The sequence below is a fragment of the Oncorhynchus nerka genome, linkage group LG7, assembly GCF_034236695.1.
Source record: "Oncorhynchus nerka isolate Pitt River linkage group LG7, Oner_Uvic_2.0, whole genome shotgun sequence".
Taxonomy (NCBI): Eukaryota; Metazoa; Chordata; class Actinopteri; order Salmoniformes; family Salmonidae; genus Oncorhynchus; species Oncorhynchus nerka.
The window spans coordinates 22,838,341-22,855,101 of record NC_088402.1 but is presented as its reverse complement, the minus strand read 5'-3'; the positions used below and the strand labels follow the sequence as shown (position 1 = coordinate 22,855,101).

General features: G+C 44.6%; 1 protein-coding gene across 6 annotated transcripts in view; it reads right to left on the bottom strand.

Moving 5' to 3' along the window:
* Positions 1 to 869: 869 nt before the first annotated feature.
* LOC115131329 (protein tyrosine phosphatase type IVA 3-like) overlaps positions 870 to 16,761 on the bottom strand; it is a 63,894-nt gene continuing 48,002 nt past the window's right edge. For all 6 annotated transcript variants that reach the window (XM_029662952.2, XM_029662947.2, XM_029662948.2 and 3 more), the window contains 3 exons: positions 14,460 to 14,590; positions 8,762 to 8,836; positions 870 to 1,743 (listed from right to left, as the gene is read on the bottom strand). In XM_029662952.2, the coding sequence (XP_029518812.1) occupies positions 1,626 to 1,743; positions 8,762 to 8,836; positions 14,460 to 14,590 (324 nt within the window). In that variant the 3' untranslated portion in view covers positions 870 to 1,625. The remainder of the gene's footprint in view (positions 1,744 to 8,761; positions 8,837 to 14,459; positions 14,591 to 16,761) is intronic.

Genomic DNA, 16,761 nt, shown 5'->3' with positions numbered 1-16,761 from the left:
AATAGTCCTACCTGTCCTAACATCAATTACATAGTGTAGGTACAGTACAAATAAATCTGTTGGTTATTATCCAAGTGCACCCCACCTTATTCCTATAACCTTCCCACCTGTTCTCATCTGCAAGACCACTGAATATTAAAGCTAGAAAGAAGCATCATGACAAAAATATATTACAGTAAACACATTATCAGGGCATTGGAACAAGGGTCTTTGCTATCCGGTATCCTTGGGACGTCCAACTCCGACGTCACCCCATAGAGCTCGCCAGGTTGTAGTCCTAAAAAACGGAAATGAGCTACCTTAGGTTCGTTCAGCCATAGCCTATGTGGAAAATAAAATGGGGAAAGAATAAGGTTTTGAGATAAAAGCCTAAAATAAGGTCAAGGTTAACACAGGTTTAGGAGATTTTATGTTTTGTTCTATGAGATAATATCAGTCAGTTAACATGACCTTTATAGATGAAGCCTTTATGCGCATTTTTGATTACATAAATGCTTCAAAATCCAAATCCAAAAACCCAACATTAATTTCCCCATAGGCTTTGTCCAACGAACCACGGCAGAGTTAGTGGCTACAAAAAGACAGCATTACTATCTCTCTATTCAAGTTTAAATGTAAAATGCTAAGGGTTATGGTTGGGGTTAGGTAAGGGTTATGGTTGGGGTTAGGTAAGGGTTATGGTTGGGGTTAGGTAAGGGTTATGGTTGGGGTTAGGTAAGGGTTATGGTTGGGGTTAGGTAAGGGTTATGGTTGGGGTTAGGTAAGAGTTATGGTTGGGGTTAGGTAAGGGTTATGGTTGGGGTTAGGTAAGGGTTATGGTTTGGGTTAGGTTAGGTTATGGTTGGGGTTATGGTTATGGTTGGGGTTAGGTAAGAGTTATGGTTGGGGTTAGGTAAGGGTTATGGTTGGGGTTAGGTAAGGGTTATGGTTGGGGTTAGGTAAGGGTTATGGTTGGGGTTAGGTAAGGGTTATGGTTGGGGTTAGGTAAGGGTTATGGTTGGGGTTAGGTAAGGGTTAAGGATGGCCCAAGGATTCCGGATAGCATTAACCTTGGAACAAGGAGTGAACAGAAAACAGCTCAGTCCCCCTACTGTAGGCAGGGAGAGAAAGGGCAACCAGGCACAAACATTCCCCCTCCCCCATGATTCACATTGGTTTCAGATTCATACAGCTAAAGCTGTCTCTCTTTCAGACAATGATTTGAGGCGTTACCACCATTTGGTAGCAAGGGGGCGTTGGAGGTACAATGACAAAGTCAACTGCAAGTCAAATCATTTGCAGCGAGGCACAACCCCATGGTGATGACGGAGTTCAATGTGGCGAGTGTCAACGTCCTGTGCCACATCCACCATCCAATCCAAGCTACCTCCGGCTGGCTCTTGGATAAAAAGTCAGATTCAAGGAGGGCTTGATCCATCGGCCCCCTCAGTAAGAGCCATCTTTAGGCACCAGGGAGACTCATCACACCCTTCCCCTGGTGGAGCTGCTTAGCTCACTCCATGATTCATAGTTCTCATAGTTCAGTCACAAAGTGCATTGGCTGTGGACTCGTCCATCGTCGTTATCCATTCGGGTCAGATCGATCAGGTGGCAGGCAGTTGATTGGCTGAGGGTGGAAATGGGGGTCACATGATGCAGCACTTGTTCTTGAAGATGTGTGGGTCTTTGTAGCGCAGTCTCTGTTTGGGGCGGTACTTCTCCAGGTAGGTCAGCTGCTTGCTGTTGATCGCCCCTCTGCGCTTCCTGTAAAAAAAAGAAGTCACATTTATATAAGGAAATGGCAACCTGTTCTCATTCTGAGAAATCTTCTATCCAGGTAGGCCACTTGAGTTCAACATCTAAACATAGTGAGCAGGCTATGTTGTTCAAACAGTTAGTGATGGACAGGAGGGTGTGTACATACATGGGTTAGCTGGTAACATCACAAAAACAATGTGCACACTTCAATGTGGTGGAAGTCCATGAATTGTTGTGATTCTGGATGGTCAGATTGCAAGAAACTTCCATGTGGGGAATCATAAGTGGCTGATTTCAGCTAGTTTCATCTTGTTCTTAATACTATGTCTTGTTTTGAGGTGTTTTGACTGATGTCATGTCAATGCTAATATGGCAGAAATTCGCTAGCTAACCAACAACTGTAAGGATGCACGTGAGAGACAAATGTATTTTTATGTTTCAATAAATATTGGAGACAAAATATAGTTTATATGTTCAACATTCAACCCGCCTGTTTTGCCCCACAGTTGAGCACACATTGGTTTTGTTGCTAAACAACCAACCCGTCTATACAGTTCAAAGGTTCTACCTACATCCAAGTTGGCTAGACTTTAAATATACAGATTAGCTGGCTACTCACTAGCACGTGGGCTTGTGCTTGATAGATTGTTTATGAGACCTGTGTTCATTTTCTATAATGCCTGCTACCAGAAGTTTGTCTTTATTAGTGGATGTGCATGGTTCTGGTAAAATGTGTCAGAAAAATTGCATTTTCATAGACCGACATGAAAGCCAGATCAGTGATAATTAAACAAAAAGCAGGTTAAACTATTTTGGTAAAATAATTTAATTATTATAGTTGTGGAAGGCTTATACACTAAACAAAAATATACATGTAAAGTGTTGGTCCCATGTTTCATGCGCTGAAATAAAAGATCCCAGAAATGTGTCATATGCACACAAATCTTATTTCTGTAAAATGTTGTGCAAATTTGATTACATCCCTGTTAGCGAGCATTTCTCCTTTGCCAAGATAATCCATCCACCTGACAGTTGTGGCATATCAAGAAGCTGATTAAACAGCATGATCATTACACAGGTGCACCTTGTACTGGGAACAATAACAGGCCACTCTAAAATGTGCAGCCTTGTCACACAACACAATGCCACAGATGTCTAAAGTTTTGAGGGAGTGTGCAATTGGCATGCTGACTACAGGAATGTCCACCAGAGCTGTTGCCAGAGAATTTAATGTTCATCACTTCATGTTTTAACATGATAATGCACAGCTCCATGCCATAAGGACATGTTCACAATTCCTGGAAGCTGAAAATGTCCCAGCTCTTCCATGGCCTGCATACTCACCAGACATGTTTAGGATGCTCTAGATCAACGTGTACGTCAAAGTGTCCCAGTTTCCGTCAATATTCAGCAACTTTGAAGAGAAGTGTGACAACATTCCACAGGCCACAATCAACAGCCTGATCATCTCTATGCGAAGGAGATGTCGTGCTGCATGAGGCAAATGGTGGTCCCACCATTTTTACCATGTTTACGGACATATTCAATCAATCCCTATACCAGTCTGCTGTCCCCTCATGCTTCAAGAGGGCCACCATTGTTCCTGTTCCCAAGAAAGCGAAGGTAACTGAGCTAAACGACTACCGCCCCGTAGCACTCACTTCCGTCATCATGAAGTGCTTTGAGAGACTAGTCAAGGACCATATCACCTCCACCCTACCTGACACCCTAGACCCACTCCAATTTGCTTACCGCCCAAATAGGTCCACAGACGATGCAATCTCAACCACACTGCACACTGCCCTAACCCATCTGGACAAGAGGAATACCTATGTGAGAATGCTGTTCATCGACTACAGCTCGGCATTCAACACCATAGTACCCTCCAAGCTCGTCATCAAGCTCGAGACCCTGGGTCTCGACCCCGCCCTGTGCAACTGGGTACTGGACTTCCTGACGGGCTGCCCCCAGGTGGTGAGGGTAGGCAACAACATCTCCACCCCGCTGATCCTCAACACTGGGGCCCCACAAGGGTGCGTTCTGAAACCTCTCCTGTACTCCCTGTTCACCCACGACTGCGTGGCCACGCACGCCTCCAACTCAATCATCAAGTTTGCGGACGACACAACAGTGGTAGGCTTGATTACCAACAACGACGAGACGGCCTACAGGGAGGAGGTGAGGGCCCTCGGAGTGTGGTGTCAGGAAAATAACCTCACACTCAACGTCAACAAAACTAAGGAGATGATTGTGGACTTCAGGAAACAGCAGAGGGAACACCCCCCTATCCACATCGATGGAACAGTAGTGGAGAGGGTAGTAAGTTTTAAGTTCCTCTGCATACACATCACAGACAAACTGAATTGGTCCACTCACACAGACAGCATCGTGAAGAAGGCGCAGCAGCGCCTCTTCAACCTCAGGAGGCTGAAGAAATTCGGCTTGTCACCAAAAGCACTCACAAACTTCTACAGATGCACAATCGAGAGCATCCTGGCGGGCTGTATCACCGCCTGGTACGGCAACTGCTCCGCCCACAACCGTAAGGCTCTCCAGAGGGTAGTGAGGTCTGCACAACGCATCACCGGGGGCAAACTACCTGCCCTCCAGGACACCTACACCACCCGATGTTACAGGAAGGCCATAAAGATCATCAAGGACAACAACCACCCGAGCCACTGCCTGTTCACCCCGCTATCATCCAGAAGGCGAGGTCAGTACAGGTGCATCAAAGCTGGGACCGAGAGACTGAAAAACAGCTTCTATCTCAAGGCCATCAGACTGTTAAACAGCCACCACTAACATTGAGTGGCTGCTGCCAACACACTGACACTGACTCAACTCCAGCCACTTTAATAATGGGAATTGATGGGAAATTATGTCAAATATATCACTATCCACTTTAAACAATGCTACCTAATATAATGTTTACATACCCTACATTATTCATCTCATATGTATACGTATATACTGTACTCTATATCATCTACTGCATCCTTAACCTGTTAGGGAAGTTGCGAATTTTCGCAGCTTTTTGTTAAAAATCGCGCAACATTTCAGCGCCCTGCTATTCATGCCAGGAATATAGTATATGCATATTAGTATGTGTGGATAGAAAACACTCAGACGTTTCTAAAACTGGTTAAATCACGGCTGTGACTATAACAGAACGTGCGTTTCATCGAAAAGTGCAGAAAAATCTGATCACTGAAAATGGAAATAAATATCCATGCGTGACTTCAAGGAATTAAATGAGGTTGCAGTGCCTACAGCTTCCACACGATGTCTAGAGTCTTGTCATTTGATTCGGCTTTGATTCTTGGTCAAACCGAAACAAGGGAACCGATTCCCTCCGGTCTCCGACCGGATGTTTTTTTTGAGATTTCTCCTGACAATATTTTCCAAAGGAGACCTATAGAATTTACATCGCCTCCTGATGAATTTTATCGCTTATTAACGTGTACTAATACCTAAAGTTGCATTACAAAAGTATTTCGAAGTGTTTTGTGACAGTTTATCGTCGACTTTTTTAATTTTAAAAAATGACGTTACGTTAGAAAAAGCAATTTTTTTCCGTTGTTCACACAGTATTCTTAGATCGATATCTAGGCTATATATGGACCGATTTAATCGAAAAAAGACCCTAAATGATGTTTATGGGACATCTAGGAGTGCCAAGAAAGAAGCTCGTCAAAGGTAATGAATGTTTTATATTTTATTTCTGCGTTTTGGTTTGCGCCGGCTAACGCAAAATCTGTCGTGTTAGGTGACGTTGCAGTATTTTGAGGGTGCATGCTATCAGATAATAGCTCCTCATGCTTTTGCCGAAAAGCATTTTACAAATCTGACTTGGTGGATAGATTCACAACGAGTGTAGCTTTAATTCAGTACATTATATGTCCATTTTATTGAAAGTTTGAGTTTTATCAACCTCTATAGGTGGCGCTCTTGAACATTTCCGCTGATTGATGTTCCCACCACGGGACCACGGCCCTAACAAGTACATGTATCACTAGCCACTTTAACTATGCCACTTTGTTTACATACTCATCTCATATGTATATACTGTACTCGATACCATCTACTGTATCTTGCCTATGCTGCTCTGTACCATCACTCATTCATATATCTTTATGTACATATTCTTTATCCCCTTACACTGTGTATAAGACAGTAGTTTTGGAATTGTTAGTTAGATTACTTGTTGGTTATTACTGCATTGTCGGAACTAGAAGCTCAAGCATTTCGCTACACTCGCATTAACATCTGCTAACCATGTGTATGTGACAAATCAAATTTGATTTGATTTGATTCCAGTTCTGCCCACAAGTTGTCTATAGGACTGAGGTCAGGGCTTTATGATGGCCACTCCAATACCTCGACTTTGTTGTCCTTAAGCCATTTTGCCACAACTTTGGAAATATGCTTGGGATCATTGTCCATTTGGAAGACCCATTTGCGACCAAGCTTTAATTGATTTCTTGCGATGTTGCTTCAATATATCTACATCATTTTCCTACCTCATGATGCCATCTATTTTGTGAAGTGCACCACTCCCTCCTGCAGCAAAGCACCCCCACAACATGATGCTGCCACCCCCATGCTTCACGGTTGGGATGGTGTTCTTCGGCTTGTAAGCCTCCCTCTTTTTCCACCAAACATAAAGATGGTCATTATGGCCAAACAGTTCTATTTTTGTTTCATCAGACCAGAGGACATTTCTCCAAAAAGTACAATCTTTGTCCCCATGTGCAGTTGCAAACCGTAGTCTGGCTTTTTTATGGCGGTTTTGGAGCAGTGGCTTCTTCCTCGCTGAGAGGCCTTTCAGGTTATGTCGATATAGGACTCGTTTTACTGTGGATATAGATACTTTTGTTCCCGTTTCCTCCAGCATCTTCACAAGGTCCTTTGCTGTTGTTCTAGGATTGATTTGCCCTTTTCGCACCAAAGTACGTTCATCTCTAGGAGACAGAACACGTCTCCTTCATGAGCGGTATGACGGCTGCGTGGTCCCATGGTGTTTATACTTGCGTACTATTGTTTGTACAGATGAACATGGTACCTTCAGGCATTTTGGAAATTGCTCCCAAGGATGAACCAGACTTGTGGAGGTCTACAATTTTTTTTCTGAGGTCTTGGCAAAGAGGCACTGAGTTTGAAGGTAGGCCTTGAAATACATCCACAGATACACCTTCAATTGACTCAAATGATGTCAATTAGCCTATCAGAAGCTTCTAAAACCATGAAATACTTTTCTGGAATTTTCCAAGCTGTTTAAAGGCACAGTCAACTTAGTGTATGTAAACTTCTGACCCACTGGAATTGTGATACAGTGAATTATAAATTAAATAATCTGTTTGTAAACAATTGTTGGAAAAATGACTTGTGTCATGCACAAAGTAGATGTCCTAACCGACTTGCCAAAACTATAGTTTGTTAACAAGAAATTTGTGGAGTGGTTGAAAAACAAGTTTTAATGACTCCAACCTAAGTGTATGTAAACTTCCGACTTTAACTGTGTATAAAAAGAGAGCAAGAGCGAAATTGTTGCATTTTATATTTTTTGTTCAGTATATTTAGCCTAGGTATAATTTTATATTATTCCTGACTGTTGGAAATGTAGTGTATCGACCTTTATTTGTGCAACAAAGCTTAATTTGAGAAAATCAAGTAATTTTTAAATAATTTATTTCACATTTGTTTATCCATTTCACTTGCTTTGGCAATGTAAACATATGTTTCCCATGCCAATGAAGCCCCTCGAATTGATAAATATCATGAATTGCCCATAAATTTGAAAAAAATGATTTTTAGGCCATATTTCCCAGCCCTAGATAAAAAACCTAATCTGATTCTGAAGAGGTTGAAATCCTCTCATAATAGGGCCATTTAATTAAACAAATACAGATACATAAGTCATTTAATCATAGTCAAAGAATAGTTTGTCTGACGGCCATGACAATGAATGTAATATTACTCAAGAGCAACAACCCACTGGGCACTGACGTCAATTCAATGTCTATTCCACATTGGTTCAACACAGAGGTGTGGATTTGAGTCCCATGACATGGACTTGAGACTCGACTTGATAGAAAATAAAATAACTGAGACTTGATTTGGAGCCTCAAGACTCGGGACTCGACTTTGACTTGAGACTGATAGTTTGAAATTCTATGGCCAGGTTCTGTAACGTTTTGTCGCTCATTTTTGTGGCACAGACTCTGTGGATTAAGCTACTCCATCGTACTTGCAAAAAACCTAATTGGCTAGTGAAACGCACACTCGGGACACTGATTCGACAAGTAAACTGTCAATCAACACAGGTCGGGTGAGCTTGCACAGTGAGAAGATTTTAGGGGGGTGTGAAACTGAATGTGAAAAATACATATAGCCTACCATTTGTATTTTATATCTTTACCTTTGCTTCTTCGATCTGGTCACTAACATAGGCCTATGGCATTGCACTAAATTCTTGTTTCAAAAACAATCTGTGCCTCAGAACCAAAAAGTTGGGCATCTCGACTGTTGACCAATGATCAACATTGGTGAGCAAAGGCGGGCTCATATATCTAGATTAGCGACCAGAAAGCGATTGTTTTATTTTCTCTTTGCCAGAACAATAGGAACTTGTAACTTACTTGTGACTCGAATAGTAGTGACTTAGTCCCACCTCTGGTTCAACGTAATTTAAATGATGTGGAAACAGCTTTGATTCAACCAGTGTGTGCACAGTGGGAAGTTGCATAACATTACTGCAGTAGATGATGATCAAGCAATGGTTTGATAGAACAAAAGAAGAGAGAGAGAGAGAGAGAGACCGAGAGACCTAGTCAGGTGGACAACTGGAGGGAAGGAGGGAGAGTGGGAGAAAGGAAGGAAGGAAGGAAGGAAAGGAAGGGAAGGAAAGGAGTATGGGAGGGAGGGAAGGAGTATGGGAGGGAGGGAAGGATATCTAGTCTGTTGTACAACTGGAGGGAAGGAAGAAGGGAGGGAGGGAAAGAAGGAAGAGAGGGGGGATACTCACTGTCTGATGAACTGGATGGCATCCTCATACTTCATCCCACTCTCGATCAGTGCCAACGCCACCAGCACCGGGGCTCTGCCAAGACGGAACAAGCACAGCAGTCCCAGTCAGAAACTACCACTTGCTGATTACCTGCACAAACTGATAGAAAAAGATCTCTCTTTCTTTGATTACGTTCCAGATGGGACGCAAAGGGTCCCTAAGTATAGCCTTGGGAAGTAGGGGGTGCTGAGGGTGGGACATAGAAAGGCTACTCCATGTTTGAAACAATACGTATGTGCCTGTAGTTGGCTGTGTGTGTGTACACTGTCCCATTCACAACCTTTTCAAACAGCACAATCCTTGCAAGGCACGGACAGAGCCACGTGCTTTAAGCCAGACAATCTTCCACTTCCACTTTAATCCACAAAAGCTTTAGCTCAACACTGCTTCCTAATAAGGTGAAGGGGGCTCATCCGCTATAAACTCTGAATTTTGTGTTCTTTTTAATGACGAGGGAGGATAGAGATTTCTAAGTGGCCACAAAAACATGGCAGTTCAGTTCTCAGCATAACCAGGGGCAGACTAACAGATCAATCTGCGGCCATCAAGGTTTTTACTCTTACACACAAATCCAAAAGACTTTACCTAAACTGAAGCCTGCAACCCCCTTTTAGTGAGCCTCCCCTCATAGAAAAAGGGTACAAATGCTGAAAAAGTGTTTCCCCATCTGAAACACATGAAAAAAAAAAGTTGGTCCAAGAAAACATTGGCACCCTTTCAAAAGCCGAGGCTAGCTCCTTGGGGAGGAAGAGACGTGCGTCAGAGATGGGGATTCACCGCCCCCAAACCAGATCGCCAGGGGTGGTGGCCCCTCCCCCCCCACGTCACTGTGTTTTATGACTTTACCCCCCACTACATTCTGTTGAGGCGTTTGTTTCTGGTGTTCGGGTGTGTGTCTCCTACAGTATACACTTCAAGCAGCTACACTGTGAGTGTGTATGTGTGTGTGTGTACATGCGCCGCCACACACTCAAAGATGAAGGATGGCAGCAGCCACACAGTGTGTATGTGTTGATAGAAAGACTGATCAGTATAATACTGTCGTATTGTTCAAAAACGTGTCCCAGTTGGGCGGTTGTTAGCTACAAGTCACTTTCTCCCTTCACAGCTTCTGAGAGACTGGAGGGAAAGTTAGCCTATCCCTGCTGCAGACACTGAGGGGTGGATCCACGGTCATCTCTAGTTATCCTTCGCTGAGAGCTGGGGCCTGATATAATCACTCAAAGGAACAGCAGATTCAATTATAGGGTATTAGCCCCCCGCTCCTCTCCGACTGGGGCCGGGCCTGATCCCAGCAAAAAGGTCATGGAAAGAGCCCAGCGTTTGCATGTTATAGCGGGAACCGTAAAAACAAATGCCTCCGAAAAGCTTCCTTCCTGTTTCGTCTTCAGACTCCCCCGGTGCCTCTAATAATACTGTGGGATTACTGCCTTACTGCGGCACCAAGGGGACGGTTGGTGTTGACTTTGGCCCAGTGCTAGGCTAGAGGGGGGGGGGGGGGGGCTGGGTCTACAGACATGGGTCTAGAAAGAGGGTTCAGTTTGATGTGGTGTCCAATGGCAGTCTATTCCATATATAGTGTACAGGGAATAGAGGGCATTTGAGATGCAACCAAAGAGGTGCCCATCCTATTCTTGAACCAGTAGAGGTGTCAGCAGAGGGTCCACAGAAGAGGAAGGGGAGGACACTCCTACTCAGTAAATTTTTGTTTTGTTTTTGTGAAACATACTTTTTAGATAAGATAATATATTCACATCACCAAATAACTGATTAAAATACACTGCTTTGAAACAAAGGTCTACAGTAGCCTCAACAGTACTCTCTGGGGTAGCACCATGGTGTAAGCCGAAGGACAGCTATTTTCCATCCTTTTCTGGTTACATTTACTTTAGTATAATAAGTAGGAGGCTCATAGTTCTCACCCCTTTCTATAGACTTACACAGTGATTCATGTAATTGCAGCATGAACTGACATGTCCACCCAATCAAAGGATCATAGAATGAATCTAGTACTGAAAGCATAAGCTACAGATAGCGAGCACTGCAGTGCATAAAAGAGAGAGAAAGACGAGAGTTGAACAGTTTTGAACAAATTAATTTCTTCAAAAAATAAGAAGCAGCAGAGAGATAGCGAACTAGCTATACTTCGTTCCATTTTTTTCACTTACTTGCAGCTATTGTAGCTAATTTAGCATACTCAACCTACAGCTCAAACAGAGAGGAATTGTATTTATTTTAGCAAGCTGGCTAAGGTTATCCAACACTGGAACTCCTCCAAGTCAAGGTAAGCTTTCGGTTTTATAAATGTATTGCCACTGGGGCACGCCGGTGTAATTGCTAAACTGCTTGCTGTACACTGCGGGATTGTAGCGGGATTACTAATGTGTGAGATATAGTAACTATGTTGGCTATGACATTAGCTAATATGGTGACAACGATGTAGGGTGTGTGTAGCGGTTATGGTATGAAGGCTTGGAAAGGTTTTTTCGCCTGGTCACAGACAGCTGTAGTGTTGTGCACAACTGAAGTGAAAAGGTGAGAGGAGGACAGCGTGTAGCTGCGAGAAGGAATTATACAACGAGCAAAGTGATGATGCCGTTCGTATGTGACTGCTATGTAAGTCAACTTGTGTGCAGGTGATCATCCCCAAAGAATGATGTATTCATTCTGCCGATTCTAGTGAAAAATGTTTCTTAAATGGAAGCAAACAGAACGAAACAGGGATAAACCTTTATGCATTTCTCCAATAGAAACTATTTTGCAACTGTTTGGACTGATGATTACAGCTTAGTTCAGATAGATGCAGGCAAGATTGTGCAAGGCGGTATTTAATGTGTCACCTTGATTACTCTAATTTCTCTCGACTTGTGCACCTACAGTGGGGAGAACAAGTATTTGATACACTGCCGATTTTGCATGTTTTCCTACTTACAAAGCATGTAGAGGTCTGTCATTTTTTTAATCATAGGTACACTTCAACTGTGAGAGACGGAATCTAAAACAAAAATCCAGAAAATCACATTGTATGATTTTTAAGTAAATAATTTGCATTTTATTGCATGACATAAGTATTTGATACATCAGAAAAGCAGAACTTAATATTTGGTACAGAAACCTTTGATTGCAATTACAGAGATCATACGTTTCCTGTAGTTCTTGACCAGGTTTGTATACACTGCAGCAGGGATTTTGGCCCACTCCTCCATACAGACCTTCTCCAGATCCTTCAGGTTTCGGGGCTGTCACTGGGCAATACGGACTTTCAGCTCCCTCCAAAGATTTTCTATTGGGTTCAGATCTGGAGACTGGCTAGGCCACTCTAGGACCTTGAGATGCTTCTTACGGAGCCACTTCTTAGTTGCCCTGGCTGTGTGTTTCCAGCCACGACCCATCTTCAATGCTCTTACTGAGGGAAGGAGGTTGGGATGGTGTTCTTGGGGTTGTACTCATCCTTCTTCTTCCTCCAAATACAGCGCGTGGAGTTGAGACAAAAAAGCTTTTTGGTCTAATCAGACCACATGACCTCTTCCTATTCCTCCTCTGGATCATCCAGATGGTCATTAGCAAACTTCAAACGGGCCTGGACATGCGCTGGCTTGAAGGGGGACCTTGCGTGCGCTGCAGGATTTTAATCCATGACGGCGTAGTGTGTTACTAATGGTTTTCTTTGAGACTGTGGTCCCAAGCTCTCTTCAGGTCATTGACCAAGTCCTGCCGTGTAGTTCTGGGCTGATCCCTCACCATCCTCATAATCATTGATGCCCCACGAGGTGAGATCTTGCATGGAGCCCCAGACCGAGGGTGATTGACCGTCATCTTGAACTTCTTCCATTTTCTAATAATTGCACCAACAGTTGTTGCCTTCTCACCAAGCTGCTTGCCTATTGTCCTGTAGCCCATCCCAGCCTTGTGCAGGTCTACAATTTTAGCCCTGATGTCCTTACACAGCTCTCTGGTCTTGGCCATTGTGGAAAGGTTGGAGTCTGTTTGATTGAGTATGTGGACAGGTGTCTTTTATACAGGTAACGAGTTCAAACAGATGCAGTTAATACAGGTAATGAGTGGAGAACAGGAGGGCCTCTTAAAGAAAAACTAACAGGTCTGAGAGCCAGAATTCTAACTGGTTGGTAGGTGATCAAATACTGATGTCATGCAAATTAATTACTTAAAAATCATACAATGTGATTCTGTTTTTTTGTTTTAGATTCCGTCTCTCACAGTTGAAGTGTACCTATGATAAAACTTACAGACCTCTACATGCTTTGAAAGTAGGAAAACAGATACTTGTTCTCCCCACTGTATGTTGTAAACTTTCATTCGTAGACTAGGTTGTAACAACCTCATGATGGGTATAGGGAAAATTTGAGTATAATGTAGTAGCTTAACCTATCTATGTTACATTGAACTGGGTGAATGGAATATGAATGACAGTCATCCAATATGCTCTAATAGAAATAAGGACGTGCTCATTAAAAATAAATAATAATCCTCCATGATCTTAAACAGCACCGACTGCCACTGGGTGTTGGGTACAGTTAACCCAGGTTTAACCAACTGACTGTCAGATTAACATGGTAAACACTGTGCAAGCACAGTCTTTGCAGTGACAGTCAACACAACCTCTTGGGTCCTGTTCCCCGTGATACCTTGGTCAACAATGCCCCCTTGATCTGATTATAAGCAATGACAGGCATGATGACTCAAACACTGTTGTCTATTCACATCAAACTAAATTAACTACTTTATTTTTCACTGACTGTCTCCCCTATATGTCCCAGGCGTAAAGGTACAGTCTGTGGATTTGTGAATCTGTTCAGTAGTCATTTTCAGATGTAAGTAAACAAAGTATCCCTTACATGCCCAGTCCAGCCACACGGTGCATCCTACTGGACCCCTACAGAGCATCCTACTGGACCCCTACAGAGCATCCTGCTGGACCCCTACAGAGCATCCTACTGGACCCATACAGAGCATTCTGCTGGACCCCTACAGAGCATCCTGCTGGACCCCTACAGAGCATCCTACTGGACCCCTACAGAGCATCCTACTGGACCCCTACAGAGCATCCTACTGGACCCCTACAGAGCATCCCACAGGACCCCTACAGAGTATAATACTGGACCCCTACCAAGCATCCTACTGGACCCCTACAGAGTATCCTACCTGGACCCCTACAGAGTATCCTACCTGGACCCCTACAGAGCATCCTACCTGGACCCCTACAAAGTATCCTACCCGGACCCCTACAGAGTATCCTACCTGGACCCCTATAGAGTATCCTACCTGGACCCCTACAGAGTATCCTACCTGGACCCCCACAGAGTATCCTACCTGGATCCCCACAGAGTATCCTACCTGGACCCCTACAAAGTATCATACCTGGACCCCTACAAAGTATCATACTGGACCCCCACAGAGTATCCTACCTGGATCCCCACAGAGTATCCTACCTGGACCCCTACAGAGTATCCTACCTGGACCCCACAGAGTATCCTACCTGGACCCCTACAAAGTATCTGTAATGTGAATATGCCTTTTTTAATCCAAAGCGATTTACAGTCATGCGTGCATACATTTTTATGTATGGTCGTCCCGGGAAACCCAATATCCTGGCGTTGCAAGCACCATGCTCTACCAACTGAGCTGGTCCCCTCACCTGCCCAGTCCAGCCACACAGTGCACGGCCACGCAGCAGCCTGGGTCTTCCAGGAAACGAGACCGTAGCAGACCCAGCCAGTCCTCCACCACCTTAGAGGGAGGGGGCGCACCGTCGTCGAACTGCCAGTCCTGGGGAGAGATGGAGAAATAGTGTTAGACTGAGACCTTAGGTTTCAACAACGCACGAGTGGCGCAGAGGTCTAAGGCACTGCAGACCCTGGTTCGATTCCAGCCTGTATCCCAGCCGGCCATGATTGGGAGTCCCATAGTGCGGTGCACAATTGGCCCAGCGTCGTTAGGGTTTGGCCGGGGTAGGCCATCATTGTAAGTAAGAATTTGTTCTTAACTAACTTGGCTAGTTAAATAAAGGTTAAGTTTTAAAAAAACATTTAAAATGATGTTCCTGGGAACTAGTATGTTTTGGAATCTTATGCATATCGTTTTGTAATGTTGTGTTGACTGCACTGTAAGTGTTCTTTGTTGTAATTTTCAAAGCTTCATATACCAATAAAGTCATTTGAAATGAAATGACCGATGACCACAGTGGTGGAAACATTGGTTTGTATGCCACTGCAATGCCAAGCACAGCACACCTATCAGTAAACAGAAGGAGCAGGCATCCTTCCATCTTTTGATTCAACACAGGGTAGGGTGACCTCATTTTGAGGTTGTGCGAGTGAGCCATAGCCCCTCTATAGATATCTATATGTTAGAGACAGTTCACCCTATCAGCAGCCTCCAGTCTAAGACACACATGGTTTATGGTACAGATTTGATTTAGCACAGCTGCCTGGGGACAGAGGGGTACAATACAGACGCAGATACAAAGCAGATAGAAACACACACAGACAGACATGACGCAGGAGTCAGGAGGGTAGTGACGAGATAGGTGAGTGCCAGTCAGTCAGTGATTAGAGGCTTTCTCACAGCAGCCCAGGGATGAACCATAGATACTGATCAGCCATAGCGATCTGGACCCAGGGCCTGTTGATCTCCGGCCACACAGTATCAGCCATAGCGGTCTGGACCCAGGGTCTGTTGATCTCCGGCCACACAGTATCAGCCATAGAGGTCTGGACCCAGGGCCTGTTGATCACCACACAGTATCAGCCATAGAGGTCTGGACCCAGGGCCTGTTGATCTCCGGCCACACAGTATCAGCCATAGCGGTCTGGACCCAGGGTCTGTTGATCTCCGGCCACACAGTATCAGCCATAGCGGTCTGGACCCAGGGCCTGTTAATCTCCGGCCACACAGTATCAGCCATAGAGGTCTGGACCCAGGGCCTGTTGATCTCCGGCCACACAGTATCAGCCATAGCGGTCTGGACCCAGGGTCTTTTGATCTCCGGCCACACAGTATCAGCCATAGCGGTCTGGACCCAGGGCCTGTTGATCTCCGGCCACACAGTATCAGCCATAGAGGTCTGGACCCAGGGTCTGTTGATCTCCGGCCACACAGTATCAGCCATAGAGGTCTGGACCCAGGGCCTGTTGATCTCCGGCCACACAGTATCAGCCATAGCGGTCTGGACCCAGGGTCTGTTGATCTCCGGCCACACAGTATCAGCCATAGAGGTCTGGACCCAGGGCCTGTTGATCTCCGGCCACACAGTATCAGCCATAGAGGTCTGGACCCAGGGTCTGTTGATCTCCGGCCACACAGTATCAGCCATAGCGGTCTGGACCCAGGGTCTGTTGATCTCCGGCCACACAGTATCAGCCATAGCGGTCTGGACCCAGGGCCTGTCGGCCACACAGTATCAGCCATAGCGGTCTGGACCCAGGGCCTGTCGGCCACACAGTATCTCCAGGGAGGGAGGGACACACCTGGCTGTCTGGGGAGATTTTATAATGCACCACTGACTCATACATCTTAACAATAGTCCCACATAGCTACAACAAATACACAATGCAACCACACACAGACACACATGCAGGGTAGTATTACATGCACACACACACACACACACAGAGCCATGTAGAAGAACAAACAGGTATTAGAACAAAACAGTACACACACACACAATTTGGTTTCAGCTGGTGTCTGTCGTTTACAGTAAACAGTGTGGAATTACCACAGTAAAACCTTCTGAGAGAGGAGATAGCCTCATCACACGACTGGACTGGACGCACGCACAAACACAGACATGGAATCAAGCACCACCACAACAGACCAGTTCTCATTTGAGGGTTAGACTATTTATTTGCCTGAGCTGTGTCTTACACTGTTTTCCTGGGGTATTAGCATAAGCTCCTGAAGGTTCAATATTTGCAGTGTAGTACATGTTGTAAGCTACT